This window comes from Oenanthe melanoleuca, chromosome 1 (assembly GCF_029582105.1).
Source record: "Oenanthe melanoleuca isolate GR-GAL-2019-014 chromosome 1, OMel1.0, whole genome shotgun sequence".
Lineage (NCBI taxonomy): Eukaryota > Metazoa > Chordata > Aves > Passeriformes > Muscicapidae > Oenanthe > Oenanthe melanoleuca.
In genome coordinates this window covers 111,746,023-111,761,624 of record NC_079333.1, presented here as the reverse complement: position 1 = coordinate 111,761,624, position 15,602 = coordinate 111,746,023, and the positions used below count along the sequence as shown (strand labels likewise).

Genomic DNA, 15,602 nt, shown 5'->3' with positions numbered 1-15,602 from the left:
CCAGGGCAGGGGGCAGGGCTTGCTCAGGACCTCCCTGTGATGGGAAAGGGCTCGCAGCCGGGACCAGGTGGGTGCCCAGCATGGGGCACAGGGAGGAGCCGGGGGACAGGAACCCTCGCTGGGCACCCTGCGGATGTCACTGGAGGCTCCCTGGGCTGCCGTGGGGCTGAGGGGGTGAGCGGTGGGTGCCAGGACTCAAGAGCACCCACCCAGACATCCTGCATATGGGGCTGGGTGGTGCCTGTACCGGGGGAAGTGCAGGTGTTGTGTGTGTGTGTGTGTGTGTGTGTGTGTGTGTGTGTGTGTGTGTGTGTGTACATACCTGTGTGTGAACTGGTGCACACCTGTGCCTCTGTTTGTGTGTACATGTACACACCTGTATGTCTCTGTGTGTGTACATACCTGTGCGTGTGTGTGTGTGTGGGTGTGTGTACAGGTACACACCTGCACATCTGTGTGTGTGTGTGTGTACAGACCTGTACATCTGTGTGTGTGTGTGTACACACCTGCACATCTATGTGTGTACGTACCTGTGTGTGTCTCTGTGTGTGTGTACATACCTGTGTGGCAGTGCACGGCGATGTCCAGCAGGTACAGCGCGTCGCTGAGCCCGTCCAGGACCTGCCACAGTCCCGTGTGTGCCTCCTGCACCTCGGGGAAGCAGCACCTGGGGTACAAACGGCATCACAAGGCATCGCTGGGATGGGGCCAGGACACCCCACACCCCCACCCCAACCCTACAGCCTGGCACCTGAGGATGAGGACGACCCAGTTGTAAAGGATGGGGAGCACCATGAGGCTGATCCATCTGTAGTGCCAGTCCCCAGCGGGGTCCAGGGTCCAGTTCTGGGAGGTGACAGTGTGCCTGGGGGTGCAGAGGGACCTGGGGTCACCCATCCCCTTTGGGATCCCTCCGCCCCACGCTCAGCCCCGACTGCCCGCGGCTCTAAGGCTCAGCCAGCCCCCAGCACCGTGGGATGAGCGGGTCCCTGCGGACCCGGCCGCGCCCTGCTCACCCCGTGGCGTGTCCAGCGCCGGCGCCAGCCGTGCCTGCGGCTCCGGAGGTGCTGCGGGGCTGGAGCCCGGCCCAGCGGCAGGACAGGAGGGAGCCGAGGCTCTGCATGCTCCGCAGCGGGGGTCCCGTGCAGCCCCGCACCCGGCAGGGGCTGTGCCCGCCCCGCTGCCAGGCGTGGCTCCTCCGGGAGACACAGCCACGCACTCGGCGGCACCGGCCGCGTCCTAGCAACGTGGGCTCCCGGGGCACCGCTGCCCCCGGGACATCTGCGCCGAGGCAGCGCTGTGCCAGGCCCGGCGGGCACGCTGGGGCACGGAGCCACGGCCAGGTGTGCTGGGGCCCAGGTGTGCCTCCAGTAACAACAGCCGGTGTCAGGCACTGCCCGGCGCGGGGGTGGTGCCCGCCAGAGCCGCGCTCGGTACGGGCTTACCGGGCACGGCGGCGCCCAGGGCAAGGTTATCTGGCACAAGGTGCCCAGGGCCAGGGAGGGCCCGTTTGGGGAGCCCGGGGAGGGCTCTGGGGGTGCCGGTACCGGGGTGCCCGGGGAGGGTTCTGGGGGTGCCGGTACCGGGGTGCCGGGCAGGGCTCTGGGGGTGCCGGTACCGGGGTGCCCGATTCCGAGGTGCTCAGTTCCGGGAAGTGCGGTGTGCAGGCGTTATCCAGTGCAGAGGGTCCTAGTGCAGGGTGACCCGGTACTGGGGTGCTCAGTTACGGGGAGTTCCAGTACTGAGGTGCCTGGGCCAGCGGGTGCCCAGTTCCGCGTGGTGCCCGTATTGGGGCTCTCGGTGCCGGGAGTCCCAGCAGCTGGGTACCCGGTTAACGGTGACCGGCTCAGAGGGGTTCCCGGTTTTGGGGGTTCCCCGCTCCGAGGGGTGCTCGTGCAGGGTGCCCGGTGCCGGTGTGTCCCGGTTTTGGGGTGCCGGTTCAGGGTGCCCGGTGTGTCCCGGTTTTGGAGGTGTCCGGTTTTGGGGTGCCGGTTCACGGTTCCCGGTGTGTCCCGGTTTTAGAGTGCCGGTTCAGGGTGCCCGGTGTGTCCTGGTTTTGGGGGTGTCCCGGTTTTAGGGTGCCGGTTCAGCGTGCCCGGTGTGTCCCGTTTTTGGGTTGCCGGTTCACGGTTCCCGGTGTGTCCCAGTTTTGGGGGTGTCCCGGTTTTGGGTTGCCGGTTCAGCGTGCCCGGTGTGTCCCGGTTTTGGGTTGCCGGTTCACGGTTCCCGGTGTGTCCCGGTGCCGCCGCTCCCGGTTCCCACGCGCCCCGGCCCCGCCCCGCTCCCGGAGTAGCCAATGAGCGCTCGGGGTTTCCCAGGCAGGCTCCGCCCCGGGCCGTGTGGGCGTGGCCGGCGCGCGGTGCGTCGGGCGCGGCGGGAAGATGGCGTCGGGAGCGCGGGGCCCGTGGCGGGGGCGGGCGGTGAGCGGCGGCGCCGGGCGGACCGGGAGGGGCCGGGGGGCGCCGGGGCACCGGGAACGGGGGCACCGGCAGCGGGGACAGCGGCAGCGGGGGGCGCGGGGAGCGTGGCGGGCCTCGGGGCAGGACCAGCCGCCCTTCTGCCGCGGTGCCGGCGTGCCCGGGCCGCCGCCCGCCCTTGGCCCGCGGGGCCGGCGGGACCGGCCCGGCCCGGCCCGGGCGGTGTCGGGGTGGGGAGGCGGCGGCGGGACGGGTCGGAGCGGGCAGTGCGCGGGGCGGGCCCGGCCAGCCGAGGCCCGCGGGTCGCGAGGGTCCCGGCCCGCGCCCAACGCCTCCAACGCCTGCTCTGCCCTCAGGTGCGGCGCTGAGGGACGGGACCGCCGACCTTGACACAGGTATGGGCCCGGCCCCGCCCCGCCAGGGCTCCCGCTGTGCGTGACCCCGGACCTGAGGGCGGCCCGGCCCCGGTGTCCCGTGGCTCCGGGACTGAGCAGCACCTTCCGCGGCCCGGGGGCCGCAGCCCCGGGCTGTGACAGCCCCTCGCCTTACCCGGACCGCCGGCGGCCCCTCGGTGACCCGCACACCGTGTTCCGTTTCCCGGGTGCATTGCAGGGGCCGGTGCTTGTCACCCACGACCTCCTGGTGCTGGGTGCCATCCTCTGCCTGTGGTGGCCATGCCCCGGTGTCCCTGTCCTGGTGGCACCTGGCTGTCATGATGTGCCCTCGGTGTCCCTGCCTGCAGTGTCCCTGTCCCTGCTCTGGTGGCACCTGGTCACCCCATTGTGCTCTGGCTCCCTGCTGCCCGGGGAGAGGCTGCTGCCCCACCGCAGCCCGTCCAGGTGCCACTGGGGCAGCACTGGTGTGGGGCACGGCCCCGTGCTGTGCCCCAGTGTCTGGGTCCTTTGGTGTGTGGCTGGCACAGCCAGGTTGGGGTGAGGGGGCATTGCTACAGGACAGAGGTGGTGGCAGCTGGTGTCCCTGTGCCCCCAGCATGGCTCTGGCTGTGGGTCCCTGCTCTAGGGACACCCTGCTGTGCCACACCGTGCTGCTGCTGGGGCCGCTGCTGGTCCTGGGGCTGGCGCTGCTGGCATGCCGTGGGTCTAACTTTAGCAGCCACGCGAGCGCTGGCTGTGGGTGGGACAGGCTGTGCCGGGTATAAATAGACAGGCCCTGCCCGTGCTTGTCCCACTGCCCCAGCTTCAGCCACTTTCCATTCCTGCCCGTGTGGTTTGGGGTGTCTTTAATGGCACTTTCACTTCCCCAAGCACCATGCAAGGGCTGTGGCAGTGGCTCTCAAAGCCATTGCCCTTCCCACGTGCTGGTGGGGGACTGGGGGGTCCCTGCAGTGTCTCTGTCCCCAGGCACACCCGTGCTGCTGGCTCTGGGGCCTTTTAGTGCTCAGGGCCGTGCTGGTGCCTGCAGTGGCAGTGGTGGTGCTGGGGCACGGGGCCCTATAAATATCCTGGCACTGCTGGTGTGCTGCACCGGCCGTGGGTGCTGCTGAGCATGGGGGTGGGCAGCTGTCCCAGCTTTCCTGCTGTCCCTGCGGCCTGCTGGGTGCTCCCCACACCCATGCTGGGCCAGTTCCCAGTTTAAAGTCCAGTACTGGGTGTGAGCAGGGCTGGGATCCAGAGTCCTCCAGCCACCATTGCTCTAGCATGTTTGCCTGGCCCCGTGTCTCTCCTGCCTGCCTTTTTTCATGATTACCTTTCTTCCCTCCTGGCTTCCCTCCTCCTTTCCCTTCTGCCTCCCTCCCTGCTGCTGGACGTGAGGCTGGGTGGGGGGTCTCTGACAGCCCCTCTCCCTGCAGCCCGGCCACTGGCAGCAGCATGGAGAAAGGACCCTGGCACCCCACCTGCTGCCCTGTGCCCCCACGGTGGTCCAGACGGGTTGGGGTGCCCCGCTGCAGTCCGTGACCCCGAGCCCATGGAGAGGATGAGCTGGCTGAGCAAGCTGACCCCACGGGCGGGCGGGCAGCGAGCCCCCCGCAGCGCCAGCCTGCAGCCTCCTGTCACCGCCGACCCCGAGACCTGCCTCATGGTCTTCAAGAACCACTGGGCACAGGTGAGTGGGACGGGGGCACTGAGGGTCCCCGGCCCTGCAGCCCCCAGCCCCCACTGCTGACCCCCTCCCACAGGTGCTGCGGATCCTGGAGCGGCGCGGGAGCAAACCAGCCCCTGACGACCTCAGTGCCGTCCGCAACAACACCTACCAGATGCTGAACCTGCTGGCTGAGGACCGGCCCTGGGGGGACGGGGACAAGGACAGGTCACAGGGGGACGGGGACATGGCCTGCGGGCCCATCCTGGAGTTTGTGGCTGCTGAGAACCTTCTGGAGCGGCTCCTGTGCTGGCATCTGCAGGGTGACTTCACCGAGGAGAGGAAGGTCTGAGTGAGGGCAGCAGAGGGGTCTGCTCTGGGGGGTTTGTGGGGAGGTTGGGACAGGCTGGACCCCGAGGGGTGGAGGTGGTGGGTTGGGGGTCAGCCAGGCCAAGGGTAGGGTGCTGCCCCAGAGCATGCTCAGGTTGGACTGGAGTTGAGACTACCAAAGCCATCCCAAGAACTCTGTGATGCTGGAGGGAATTCCTCAAGGAAAGAGCTGTCCAGCCCTGTCACAGGTGACCCGGGGCAGTGCTGGAATCCCCAGCCCTGGGGAGATTTCACAACCACGTGGATGTAGCACCTGGGACGTAGTTCAGCGGGCTGGGCTGTGTGGAGGAACAGCTGGAGCGGGTGGTCCCTGTACCTCTCCCACCGTGTCCCTTGGCAGGTGGAGCAGCTGAAGCTGTACGAGATGCTGATCAGCCAGGCCCGGCAGCCCCTGCTGCGGCACAAGCCGGTGCTGACGCCGCTGCTGCGCCTGCTCAGCGTGTGCGCCGAGCCCGCCTCGGCCGCGCTCGAGAACAGCCTGGTGCTGCTGCTCAACCAGCTCTGCGTCTCCGTGGCGCGCGAGCCCGCCATCCTGGAGCTCTTCTTCCACAGCCACACGGACCAGGGCCCCGCCAACCTCATCATCTTCTCGCTGCTCATCCCCTTCATCCACCACGAGGGCGCGCGGGGCCAGCAGGCGCGCGATGCGCTGCTGCTCATCATGGCCATGTCGGCCAGCAACCGCGCCGTGGCACAGTCCATCACCGACAACTCCTACTTCTGCCCGGTACGGGCCCCTGGGCATCCCCTCCTCCCAGGGGTGTCCCCTCCCTGGGACAGTGCTGGCACCCTGCACTGCTGGGACAGGAGCCATGGACATGGAGAGAGCAGTCCTGCCCTGGCTGGGGCATGGTGGGGAGCAGGGCTGGAGATTGTGGGGGGATTGGGAATGATGGAAGCTGGGCGATGGAGAGCTTGCAAATGATGGAGAGCTTTGGGATAGAGGGCTTGGAGATGATGGGGGATCTGGGGGTGCTGGAGTGATGGGGGGCTTGGAGTTGATAGAGTTGCCTGGAGATGATGGAGAGCTTGGGGATGAGGGTCCTGGGGACAGGGTGCATGGAGATGATGGGGGGACTTGGTGGTAATGGGAGGCTTGGAGATGGTGGAAGGCCCAGTGCTGGGCCGGGGATGAGGGACCACTCCCTGGGGTCAGTGGTGGGGGCAGGGCCCGGCCCAGCTGCCCTACCTGAGTGCTGGAGTGGGGCAGGTTTGTGGGGGCAGGTTGCTGGGGCTGGGGGAGGCCGGTTGGGTCCAGCAGCCGGAGGTGCAGGGGCTGCAGGGCAGCCGAGTCCGTGTGTTCCAGGTGCTGGCCACGGGCCTGAGCGCCCTGTACTCCTCCCTGCCTCGCAAGATCGAGGTGCGAGGAGACGACTGGCACTTCCTGCGGCGGGAGGACTGGATCGGCGTCTCCTCCCTCGTCCTCTTCATGAACTCGCTTGAGTTCTGCAATGCCGTCATCCAGGTGGGGCTGAGGGGCTGCGAGAAGCTGGGAAGGGCTCTCAGTCCCCCTGTCAGGCTCTCAGCTGCCTGACACCCCTGCGCCCCGCAGGTTGCGCACCCGCTGGTGCAGAAGCAGTTGGTGGATTACGTCCACAATGGGTTCCTGGTGCCCGTCATGGGGCCGGCGCTGCACAAGGTGAGGGAGCCCTGGCAGCAGTGTGGGGTGGGGTCTCCTGCCCATGGGGTGGGCAGGGCCCCTCGGCCCCCAACTGACGTGCCCCTCCCGCAGACCTCGGTGGAGGAGATGATTGCCAGCACGGCGTACCTGGACCTGTTCCTGCGCAGCGTCAGCGAGACAGCGCTGCTGAAAACCTTCCTGCGCTTCGTGCTGCTGCACCGGCACGACAACACCACCATCCTGGACACGCTGGTGGGCCGCATCAACAGCAACTCCCGGGTGAGCCCGTGGCCCCACCTCATCTTTATCCCATCTCCAGTATCCCCATCCCCGTCCCCTGTGCTGCCGTGGGGTGGGTGGCACTGCCCCTGCCCGCTCCGCTGCCCCTCTGATGCCCTGAACTGTCCCCAGCTGTGCATGGTGTCTCTGAGCCTCTTCCGGACCCTGCTCAGCCTCAACTGCGAGGATGTGATGCTGCAGCTGGTGCTCAGGTAGCAGGGCTGGGGTGGGGTGCTGAGGGGCTGGGGGTCACCTGCTGCTGGCCCCCTCTGGGGCTCCTCTGGGATGGGCCTGGGGAGTTGCTTCCAGGAGGGCGTGTGGGTATGAGGCAGCCACATAATTTGCCCCACTGTGAAGGGGCTAGGGCCCTGTGCGGGGTCCGTGTCCATGTGTCTCCCCTGCAGCTGCCCTGTGCCCCTCTGTGCCCCCAGGTACCTGCTGCCCTGCAGCCACGTGATGCTGAGCCAGAAGCGGGCGGTGCGGGACCTGGACATCTACGGGAAGACAGCAGCCAAGTTCCTGTCCCTCATCCCGCGCTGCTGCCGGCCCGAGAGCCCCCCGCCACCCCACGAGCGGGACGAGGAGCCCCCCTCCCGGGCCAGGGGTACGCACTGCAGCCCTCAGAGCCCCTCCCCACCGTCCCCATGGCCCCTTGGACCCCACACCCAGCCCTCTCCCAGCATCCCTGCAGCCCCTCCCTTCTACCCTGGCTTGGCACTGAGCTGTTCTGTGCTATCCCTGTGGCCCCTTAGGCCCTGTCCCCCTCCTGGCTTCATGCAGAGCCCTCTCCTGGGGTCTCCATGGCCGCTTGTGACCCACCCCTGCTCCAACCTGTTGATGAGTCCCAGCTGTGCCATGTTTCATACCCTGGCCCCATCCTGTCCCATTGCTGAGCTCTGCCTTGCTATCCCCTTGGACCCTTTCCCAGGTCAGCGCTGAGACCCTGGTGCCATTTGTGTACAGCTTGAGCCCTGTCCCCACCCCATCCTGGCACAGTCCCCGTGCCATGCTATCCCCACTACTCGAGCCCTGTCCTGGCCCTGGGCTCCCTGTGCCATCCCTGCAGCCACTGGGACACCACTGCTGTCCCAGCTCAGTGCTGAGCATCGTGCCACCATCCCTGTGGCACCCTGAGTCCCCACCTCAGTGCTGGAATTTCCCCTCGGTGCCGAGTTCCCCCGTTTCCCCTCGGTGCTGAATCCCCCGTTGTCCCCTCGGTGCTGAATCCACCGTGTCCCCTCGGTGCTGAATCCCCCCTTTTTCCCTCGGTGCTGACCTCGTGTCCCCTCGGTGCTGAATTCCCCCGTTGTCCCCCCAGCCCACGGCAGCCCCGGCGCAGACGCCCCCGCGGCACCCAAGCCCTCCACGCCGTCCCGTCTCTCGTTCTTCATGCGCCAGGCCAGCGCAGCCCCCGCCGAGCCCGCTGCCCCGCGCTCCCCCGGGCCGCCCGCGGGCAGCCCGGCCCGGCCCGTTGCCCGTGACGAGGTGGCGGAGCTGGACAGGAACTACCTGGAGTACCTGCGGGACGCGCGGCGCAGCATCGACCGCTGCGCCTGGGCCTGCCGCGTCTGGTCGGCGCCGTACGACGGCGAGGAGCCGCGCGTCCCCGACAGCCCCCCGGGGCGGCCCCCTGGACCCCCCACCCCACGGACTAAGAAGCGGGGGCTGCCCGAGGAGGGGGCGCGGGAGGCGCCGGGCGGGGGTTCCCTGGGGGGCGAGGAGCCCGGCGCCGGGGGGCCCGGCCCCGAGCCCCGGGAGGGGGGGACGCTGGTGAACGGGGCGCACGGCGCGGCCGAGCCCCGGCCCGAGGGGGACGTGGTGGTGAAGAAGGTCCGTCGGAGCCCCGAGGGGGAGGGGGCTCCGAACGGGGCCCCTCGGGCGCAGCCCCCCGGCTGGGAGCCCCTGCCCTCGGTGGACTCGCTGCTGGAGGAGCTGCTGGCCCGCGTGCCCGCCGAGCCCCCCGGCGCCGGCGTCTCCATCGAGACCTTCACGGAGGAGCTGCGCGAGATCGAGGCCGAGATGCAGAACGGGGGCGCGGGGGGAGCCCCGGCCGCCCCCCCGGAGCCCCCCGAGCCGCCCTTGTCCCGCGAGGAGGAGGAGGCGTTCGCCAGCTTCGCCGCGCTGCCCGAGGGGGACGGCGGCGCGGGGCGGGCGGCGCGGCCCCCGGACCCCCTGGCGCAGGTGGTGGCCAGCCCGCCGCGGGCGGTGGGGCCGCCCCCCAGCCAGCCCTTCACAGGTGGGCACGGGGGGACTGGGGGGCCCAGCGCCCTGCGGGCCCCGCCTGACCCCGGCCGTGTCCCCAGGCCCCTTCGTGTCGGTGCTCTTCGGGAAGCTGGAGAACATGCCCCACAACTCGCTGTATGTCAACTTCCTGCTGACGGGGCTGGTGGCCCAGCTGGCCTGCTACCCCCAGCCCCTGCTCCGCTCCTTCCTGCTCAACACCAACATGGTCTTCCAGCCCAGCGTCAAGTCCCTGCTCCAGGTATGGCCCCTGGGGAGCCCCTGCCCTCGTGGGGTCATGGCGAGCGTTGGAAAACGCCCCCGAGACCACGGAGTTCCCCCTGTGCTGCCCAGGCTGCCCCATGTCCCCCGGTGCCACAGGCACATGGCTGTGACCCTCTCTGGATCCCCTGTAACTGTGGAGACCCCCCCGTTCCTGTTGGGGTACCCTGTGCTGCAGGGAACGCCCCATCTGCTGGGGACCCCTGTTCCTGAGGGGACCCCCATGCTGTGGCTCTGCAGGTGCTGGGCTCGGTGAAGAACAAGATCGAGAGCTTTGCTGCTACTCAAGAGGATTTCCCAGCACTGCTCTTCAAAGCCAAGAAGTACCTGATTGCCCGGGGGCGGCTGGACTGGGCGGAGGGGCCGGGGGCTGTCCCTGCCCTGCGGCGCACGGACAGCCTGGGTGAGGACACGGCCTTGGCTGGGGCTGTGCAGGTGGCTGGGGGTGCCGCAGGGGCTGGGGGCTGCCCAGTGGGCTGGGGGCTGTCCCCAGGAGCGGGGGGCTGCTCAGGGGCTGGGGGCAGCACAGCTGGCTGCATGCTGTGTAATACAAGGGGCTGGCTGTGCAGGGTGGGCTGGGGGCTGCTCTGGGGGTCTGGTGTCTGTGTGGGGTGCGGGGTCTACACATGGTCTGGGGGTTGTGTGGAGTGTGTGCAGTGCAGTTGGGGTCTGTGCAGGGGGTTTGGGATGTAATAAAGAGGGTTGGGGTCTGTGCAAGGGGCTGGAGGTGTGATGAGGGTTGGGGTCTCTGCAAGGGGCTGGAGGTGGGATAAGGAGGGTTGGGGTGTGTGCAGGGGGTTTGGGGTTCCATGGGGGAGCTGAGTGCTGCACAGAGGTCTGGATGCCCTCCCCCGTGTGCCCACAGCCACCAGCTGTCCCGTGGGTGTGGGCTGGGGCCGTGCTGGGGCTGCGTGCCCCCCGTGCCCCCCAAAGCTGTCCCGTGGGTGTGGGCTGGGCCGTGCTGGGGCTGCGTGCCCCCCGTGCCCCCCAGCCTGACCCTTTCCCCTCTCCCCTCCCAGCCCGCAGCCGCAAGCCGTCCCTCGGGGAGCTGCTGCTGCGCCACGCCAACAGCCCGACTCGGGCGCGGCAGGCGGCGCAGCTGGCGCTGCAGGGGCTGCGGGACGGGGGGCTGCAGCCCCTGGGCCCCCCGGCGCGGCACGGCGAGGCCCTGCGCGTCCGCAACGCCGTCTACTGCGCCGTCATCTTCAGCGAGTTCCTCAAGGAGCTGGCGGCCATCGCCCAGGCGCACGCCGTCACCTCGCCCTTCCTCACCGAGCCCCCCGAGGAGTGACCCCCGCCCCCTTTTTAAGCGCGGACTCGGAACGTTTTTAATTTATTGGGGCGGGGCGCTTTGGACACAGCGGCCGCCGCCGCCCCCGCCCCGGGAGCAGGGCAGGACCCTGGGGCCCCCGGGGCTCGCGGGGCGGGGGCGCGGGGCGGGCTGGCTCTGCCCCCTCGGCCCCGGGGCTCTGCCGCCCGCCCCCGCTCTCTATGCAACCCCCGGGGCGCGGGGCTTTGGGGGGGCTGTGCATGGGGACGGGATGTGTGTCTGTGCTGTGTAAAACCCTTGGGAATAAAGGGTCTGATGAGGGCATCGCCCCCCGCTCTGTGCGGCTCTGGGGGCGTGGGGCACGCCCGAACGGGTGACTGCACCGTGCTGAGACACCCCTGGCTGCTCCCCCCTCGGCTCTGGGGCAGCCACAGCCCTGGGGTGCCGCTGTGACCGGGGGGGACAGCAAGGGGCCAGCTTTGGGGGCCACCAGAGCTGCTCCCAGCACCAGCCTGGGCAGCCCCAGGACCCTGCCCAGGGCCCTCACCCGAGGTTTCCATGTCCCCAGTGAGAACCAGGAGGAGGGTGGAGATGCAGGATTTAATTTAATTAGGATTTAATTAGGATGGGATGGGGATGAGGGTGAAGGGGATGGAGCCCCAGTGGTGTCATCTCCTGAGCTGTTGGGGTTTGAGGGGGCTGGTTTGGAGCTTTCTGGGCCTGGCAGTGCCCCCAGGGCTGTGACTCCGTTCCCTGTCCCAAACACCCCCTGGCTCTGACCTGTGGGAACAGGCTGGAGAGTGTCTGGGTTTCCTTTCTTTCCAGTAGTTGGTGTGTGAGCTGTATTCCAGGCTTTTCACTAGCAGTGTGGAATGTCTGTCAGCCAGCACAGGGACATGGGGCCACCCCCAGGCCAGAATGGGGGGTGCTGCCTGCAGACCCTGATACCATGAAGATGAGCCTTTTTCACAATTGCCAATGGATTCCTGACCAATTCCTACTCATCTCTTGGAGGTTTTGCCCCAGATGAGGTCATTTCTGTATTAGAAACTGGGCCCACCAAGACTAAGGAAATGTGCTGTGCTGGGCACTGCTGAGGCCACAGCTCCAGTGCTGTGTCCGGTTCTGAGTCCTGCAATTCAAGAAGGACAGTGAGGGGCTGGACCGTGTCCAGGGCAGGGAACGGAGCTGGAGCCCTAGGAGGGCCTGAGGGAGCTGGGAAGGGGCTCAGGCTGGAGAAAAGGAGGCTCAGGGGGGACCCTGTGGATCTGCACAGCTCCCTGACAGGAGGGGCAGGGAGGGGAGACAGGGACAGGAGGAGGGGGAACGGCCTCAGGGCAGACTCAGGGTGACAGCAGCAGGAATTTCCCCATGGAAAGGGAGCTCAGGGACTGGAAATGCCCAGGGAGGGTTGGGGTCCCCATCCCTGCGGGTGTCAGTGCTCCGGGTGGGGTCAGGCACGGGTCGGACCCGATGTTCTGGAGGCGGCTCCGACCCGGGCGGTTCCGGAATTCCCGAATTCCCGAGTCGTTCCCGCTCCTCCCGGAATTCCCGAATTCCCGCACCGTTCCCGTTTCTCCCGCCATTCCCGAGCCGTTCCTGCTTCTCCTGGCCCCGCCCCGCCTTACGTCATCATCGGAACACTGACGTCACTTCCTGCCCCTGCCCCCGCCCCCGGGTTAACCCGCGCCCCGCGCGCTCCGCGGCCTCTTTCCGGCCGCGCTCCAAGATGGCGGACACGCAGGTGCGCGCTGCGCGGCCGGGCCGCGGGGCGGGCGCGGGGCGGCGGCGGGAGCGGCGGCGGGAGCGGCGGCGGCGCCCTGAGGGTGTGGGGGTGACGGGGGGAGGAGTCCCCGGGGCCGGTGGAGCGAAGGGGGGGCGGAATCTCTGCGAGGCGAGGAGTGGGAGGGGGGGGGGGGGGGGGGGGGGGGGAGGGGGGAGGTGTGTGTCTCGATTCGCCGGATTTTGGGGAGCGGGCGGCGGGGGCGGCTCTCGGGACGCCGGGGTTTCAGGGGAGGCCAGGGCTGCTCCGAGGTTTTGGGGAGAGTGGAAATCTCCATGCCTTGGGGTTTTAGTGCTTGCGGCGAGGGTCGCGTGTCCCGGGGCGAGGTCTCGGTGCCTCGGGGATTTGGGGCGGGAGTGCAGAGCGGTCCATGCTCTGAGACCGGGACGGGGTCTTGGGATTTGAGGAGGGGGAGCAATGTGCAGAGTGTTCCGTGCCCTGGGCTTGGGGCGGGCTCTCGGGATTTGGGGAGGGGGAGCAATGTGCAGAGTGTTCCGTTCCTTGAGCCTGGGACGGGATTTGGGGCGGGGGAGGAGAGCGTTCTGTGATCTGAGCCTGGGGCGGGGTCTCGGTGCCTCAGGGATTTGGGGAAGGGCAGAGGGTCCCGTGTTCCTCGTGCTCCGGGCCCTGTGAGCTCTTCTGCCCGGGGTTCCGGTGGAAGGATGGTCCGGTCCCGGTGCCCCGGGGTTCCGGTGGAAGGATGGTCCGGTCCCGGTGCTCCGGGGTTTCGGTGGAACGCGGGCCGGTCCCGGTGCCCCGGGGTTTCGGTGGAACGCGGGCCGGTCCCGGTGCTCCGGGGTTTCGGTGGAACGCGGGCCGGTCCCGGTGCCCCGGGGTTTTGAAGGGAGCTCGGGCCGGTCCCGGTGCCCCGGGTTCCGGTGGAAGGATGGTCCGGTCCCGGTGCTCCGGGGTTTCGGTGGAACGCGGGCCGGTCCCGGTGCCCCGGGGTTTTGAAGGGAGCATGGGCTGGTCCCGGTGACCCACCCGGCTGCGCTCCCCTCGGTGCTCAGCGTCCTGCCCGGTCCCCGGGCCTGGCTGACCCCTGCTGTCCCCACCCCAGACGGAACGCGCCTACCAGAAGCAGCCGACCATCTTCCAGAACAAGAAGCGGGTGCTGCTGGGCGAGGGCGGCAAGGAGAAGCTGCCCCGCTACTACCGCAACGTGGGGCTGGGCTTCAAGACCCCCAAGGAGGTGAGCGGGGCCGGGCTGGGGCTGGGGCTGTGGTGGTCCTGCGGCGGCTGTGGCACCTGGGGACAGGGTCAGCGGTGGCCTTGGCAGAGCTGCTTGGGTTCGAGGTCTCTGGTGGCCTTTCCTCACCTGAGCTGCGTCTCTCTCCCACCTGTCCTCAGGCCATCGAGGGCACCTACATCGACAAGAAGTGTCCCTTCACTGGCAATGTCTCCATCCGGGGCCGCATACTCTCAGGTGAGCTGGAACATCCCCACAGGGGTCCTTGGCACATCTGGGGCAGGTAACCACCCCCTGAGGTCCCTGTCACCTGCCCTGGTCCTGCAGCTGCAGATGATGCCAATCTCACGATGGTCTGCTGAGCCCACTGGGGCCTGACGACACTGCCACATGGCTTTACTGATGCAGGGACAGGACCAGGTGTGCTGGGGGCAGCTGTGGCAGCCAGGGCTGTGGGGAGCAAAGGAAGTGTGTTAGAGGGCTTGAAAAAGAGCCACAATTGGGTGTATAACAGAAATGGGGAAGGAGTGGTCTGGCAGTGAGGGGCCAGCAAATGAGGAGAAATTCCAGAGATGTGCCAGGTGCCACATCCATCCCTGGCAGTGCCCTTGGCTCCCCAGGTGCCACATCCATCCCTGTAGTGCCCCTGGCTCTCCAGGAGCCACATCCCTCCCTGGCAGTGCCCCTGGCTCCCCAGGTGCCACATCCCTCCCTGGCAGTGCCCCTGGCTCCCCCAGGTGTCACATCCATCCCTGCAGTGCCCCTGGCTCCCCAGGTGCCACATCCATCCCTGCAGTGCCCCTGGCTCTCCAGGTGTCACATCCCTCCCTGCAGTGCCCCTGGCTCCCCAGGTGCCACATCCCTCCCTGGCAGTGCCCCTGGCTGCCCATTCCCAGTCTCAGGTGTCTGCCCCGTGCAGGTGTGGTGACCAAGATGAAGATGCAGCGCACCATCGTCATCCGCCGCGATTACCTGCACTACATCCGCAAGTACAACCGCTTCGAGAAGCGCCACAAGAACATGTCCGTGCACCTGTCCCCCTGCTTCAGGTGTGTGTGTGACCCTGGCGGGGGGTGCTGGGGCTGGGCAGGCACGCCTGGGCGGGCAGGGTGGGTTCATGGTCCCCCTGGCTGGAGCTGCTCACGTCATGATGTCCAAACTCACGATGGTCTGCAGAGTCCCCGGCTGCGGGGCTGCTGACAGTGCCTCTGGCATTGCTGAACCGTGAGCACCCTCCTGGGAGCCCTGCCCTCCTCCCCAGGGAGGGCAGCGGGGCTGGGGGCTCCGAGGGGGCTCCCTGACCCCGGGTGCCATTGCAGGGACGTGCAGATCGGGGACATCGTGACAGTGGGCGAGTGCCGCCCGCTCAGCAAGACCGTGCGCTTCAACGTGCTCAAGGTGACCAAGGCTGCCGGCACCAAGAAACAGTTCCAGAAGTTCTGACCCCTGTGGGGAGAGCCTGGGGGAATAAAGGATGGGAAAGTGGAGCTGTGTGTGTCAGCTAAAGTGGGTTGTGTGCAGCGCAGACTGGGCACTGCTGACGTGTGGCTGAGCTGTGGTGCTGGAGCACAGGTGACAGCACCGGGCAGAAGGGGACACTCAACATCTGCTCTTGTCAGCTGCCATGTCCCAGTTCAGTGTTGGTTGCTCCTGGGCTGTGTCTGCCCTCCCAGTGCCACTGCAGCAGGTTTCAGGTGTGGGTTTGGTAATAATTCAGTCCTGTGGTGGGGACAGGGTCAGGTCCTGAGGGTCCTCGGGAGTGAGAGGTTCAGCACTGGTGGCAGCATCTGGGGCAGTGTCACCTTCACATGGAAGTGTCCAAGGGCCAGGTTGGACAGGACTGGAAGCGGCCTGGTTTAGTGGACCATGGTTCCATGATTCCATGACTTGTGGCTGCCTTCACCTGCTCCAGGTGAGCCCCACACCTTTGGCTGTGGGCTGGAGCTGCAGCTCCAGAGTTGAGCTGTAGCCATTCTTCATGCTCAGTGTTTGAGGTAAGTTCACACAGTTGCAGTAAATGCAGATTTTCAGGGTTTGGTGACACCCATACCTTCATTCCTGGTCCTGCCATAACCGTGGGAGTGTCTCGTGTTTGCTCTGGAAATTGAGCC

At 67.7% G+C, this 15,602-nt stretch overlaps 2 protein-coding genes, 1 long non-coding RNA gene and 2 other non-coding genes across 5 annotated transcripts; all 5 read left to right on the top strand.

The window, feature by feature from the left end:
- Positions 1-2,357: 2,357 nt before the first annotated feature.
- Positions 2,358-10,843, top strand: FHIP1B (FHF complex subunit HOOK interacting protein 1B). The gene is made up of 14 exons (XM_056498242.1): positions 2,358-2,420; positions 2,774-2,812; positions 4,228-4,481; positions 4,555-4,803; positions 5,188-5,574; positions 6,154-6,312; positions 6,400-6,486; positions 6,580-6,747; positions 6,880-6,959; positions 7,179-7,351; positions 8,066-8,983; positions 9,051-9,229; positions 9,490-9,652; positions 10,269-10,843. Exons 3-14 carry the CDS (start codon positions 4,344-4,346, stop codon positions 10,538-10,540), a joined length of 2,973 nt encoding a protein of 990 aa, XP_056354217.1. The 5' UTR covers positions 2,358-2,420; positions 2,774-2,812; positions 4,228-4,343; the 3' UTR covers positions 10,541-10,843.
- A 1,327-nt stretch (positions 10,844-12,170) lies between these two features.
- RPS11 (ribosomal protein S11) lies at positions 12,171-14,978 on the top strand. The gene is made up of 5 exons (XM_056499355.1): positions 12,171-12,263; positions 13,363-13,494; positions 13,653-13,728; positions 14,411-14,540; positions 14,811-14,978. The coding sequence occupies exons 1-5, from the start codon at positions 12,249-12,251 to the stop codon at positions 14,932-14,934; spliced, it is 477 nt and encodes a 158-aa protein (XP_056355330.1). The 5' UTR covers positions 12,171-12,248; the 3' UTR covers positions 14,935-14,978.
- LOC130257116 (uncharacterized) lies at positions 13,735-14,406 on the top strand. Its single transcript, XR_008841261.1, has 2 exons — positions 13,735-14,131; positions 14,250-14,406. It is a non-coding gene; the product is annotated as an uncharacterized LOC130257116 (long non-coding RNA).
- Positions 13,820-13,903, top strand: LOC130260853 (small nucleolar RNA SNORD35). Its single transcript, XR_008841851.1, has one exon. It is a non-coding gene; the product is annotated as a small nucleolar RNA SNORD35 (small nucleolar RNA).
- Positions 14,635-14,721, top strand: LOC130260857 (small nucleolar RNA SNORD35). Its single transcript, XR_008841855.1, has one exon. It is a non-coding gene; the product is annotated as a small nucleolar RNA SNORD35 (small nucleolar RNA).
- Positions 14,979-15,602: the final 624 nt, after the last annotated feature.

Excerpts from the sequence above, each read along its gene's own strand:
- FHIP1B (XM_056498242.1), top strand. The coding sequence starts at position 4,344 with ATGGAGAGGATGAGCTGGCTGAGCAAGCTGACCCCACGGGCGGGCGGG. Across the intron at positions 4,804-5,187 it reads ACTTCACCGAGGAGAGGAAG|GTGGAGCAGCTGAAGCTGTA; the intron begins GTCTGAGTGAGG and ends GTCCCTTGGCAG. Across the intron at positions 8,984-9,050 it reads CCCCAGCCAGCCCTTCACAG|GCCCCTTCGTGTCGGTGCTC; the intron begins GTGGGCACGGGG and ends CCGTGTCCCCAG.
- RPS11 (XM_056499355.1), top strand. Across the intron at positions 13,495-13,652 it reads GCTTCAAGACCCCCAAGGAG|GCCATCGAGGGCACCTACAT; the intron begins GTGAGCGGGGCC and ends ACCTGTCCTCAG. Across the intron at positions 14,541-14,810 it reads CACCTGTCCCCCTGCTTCAG|GGACGTGCAGATCGGGGACA; the intron begins GTGTGTGTGTGA and ends GTGCCATTGCAG.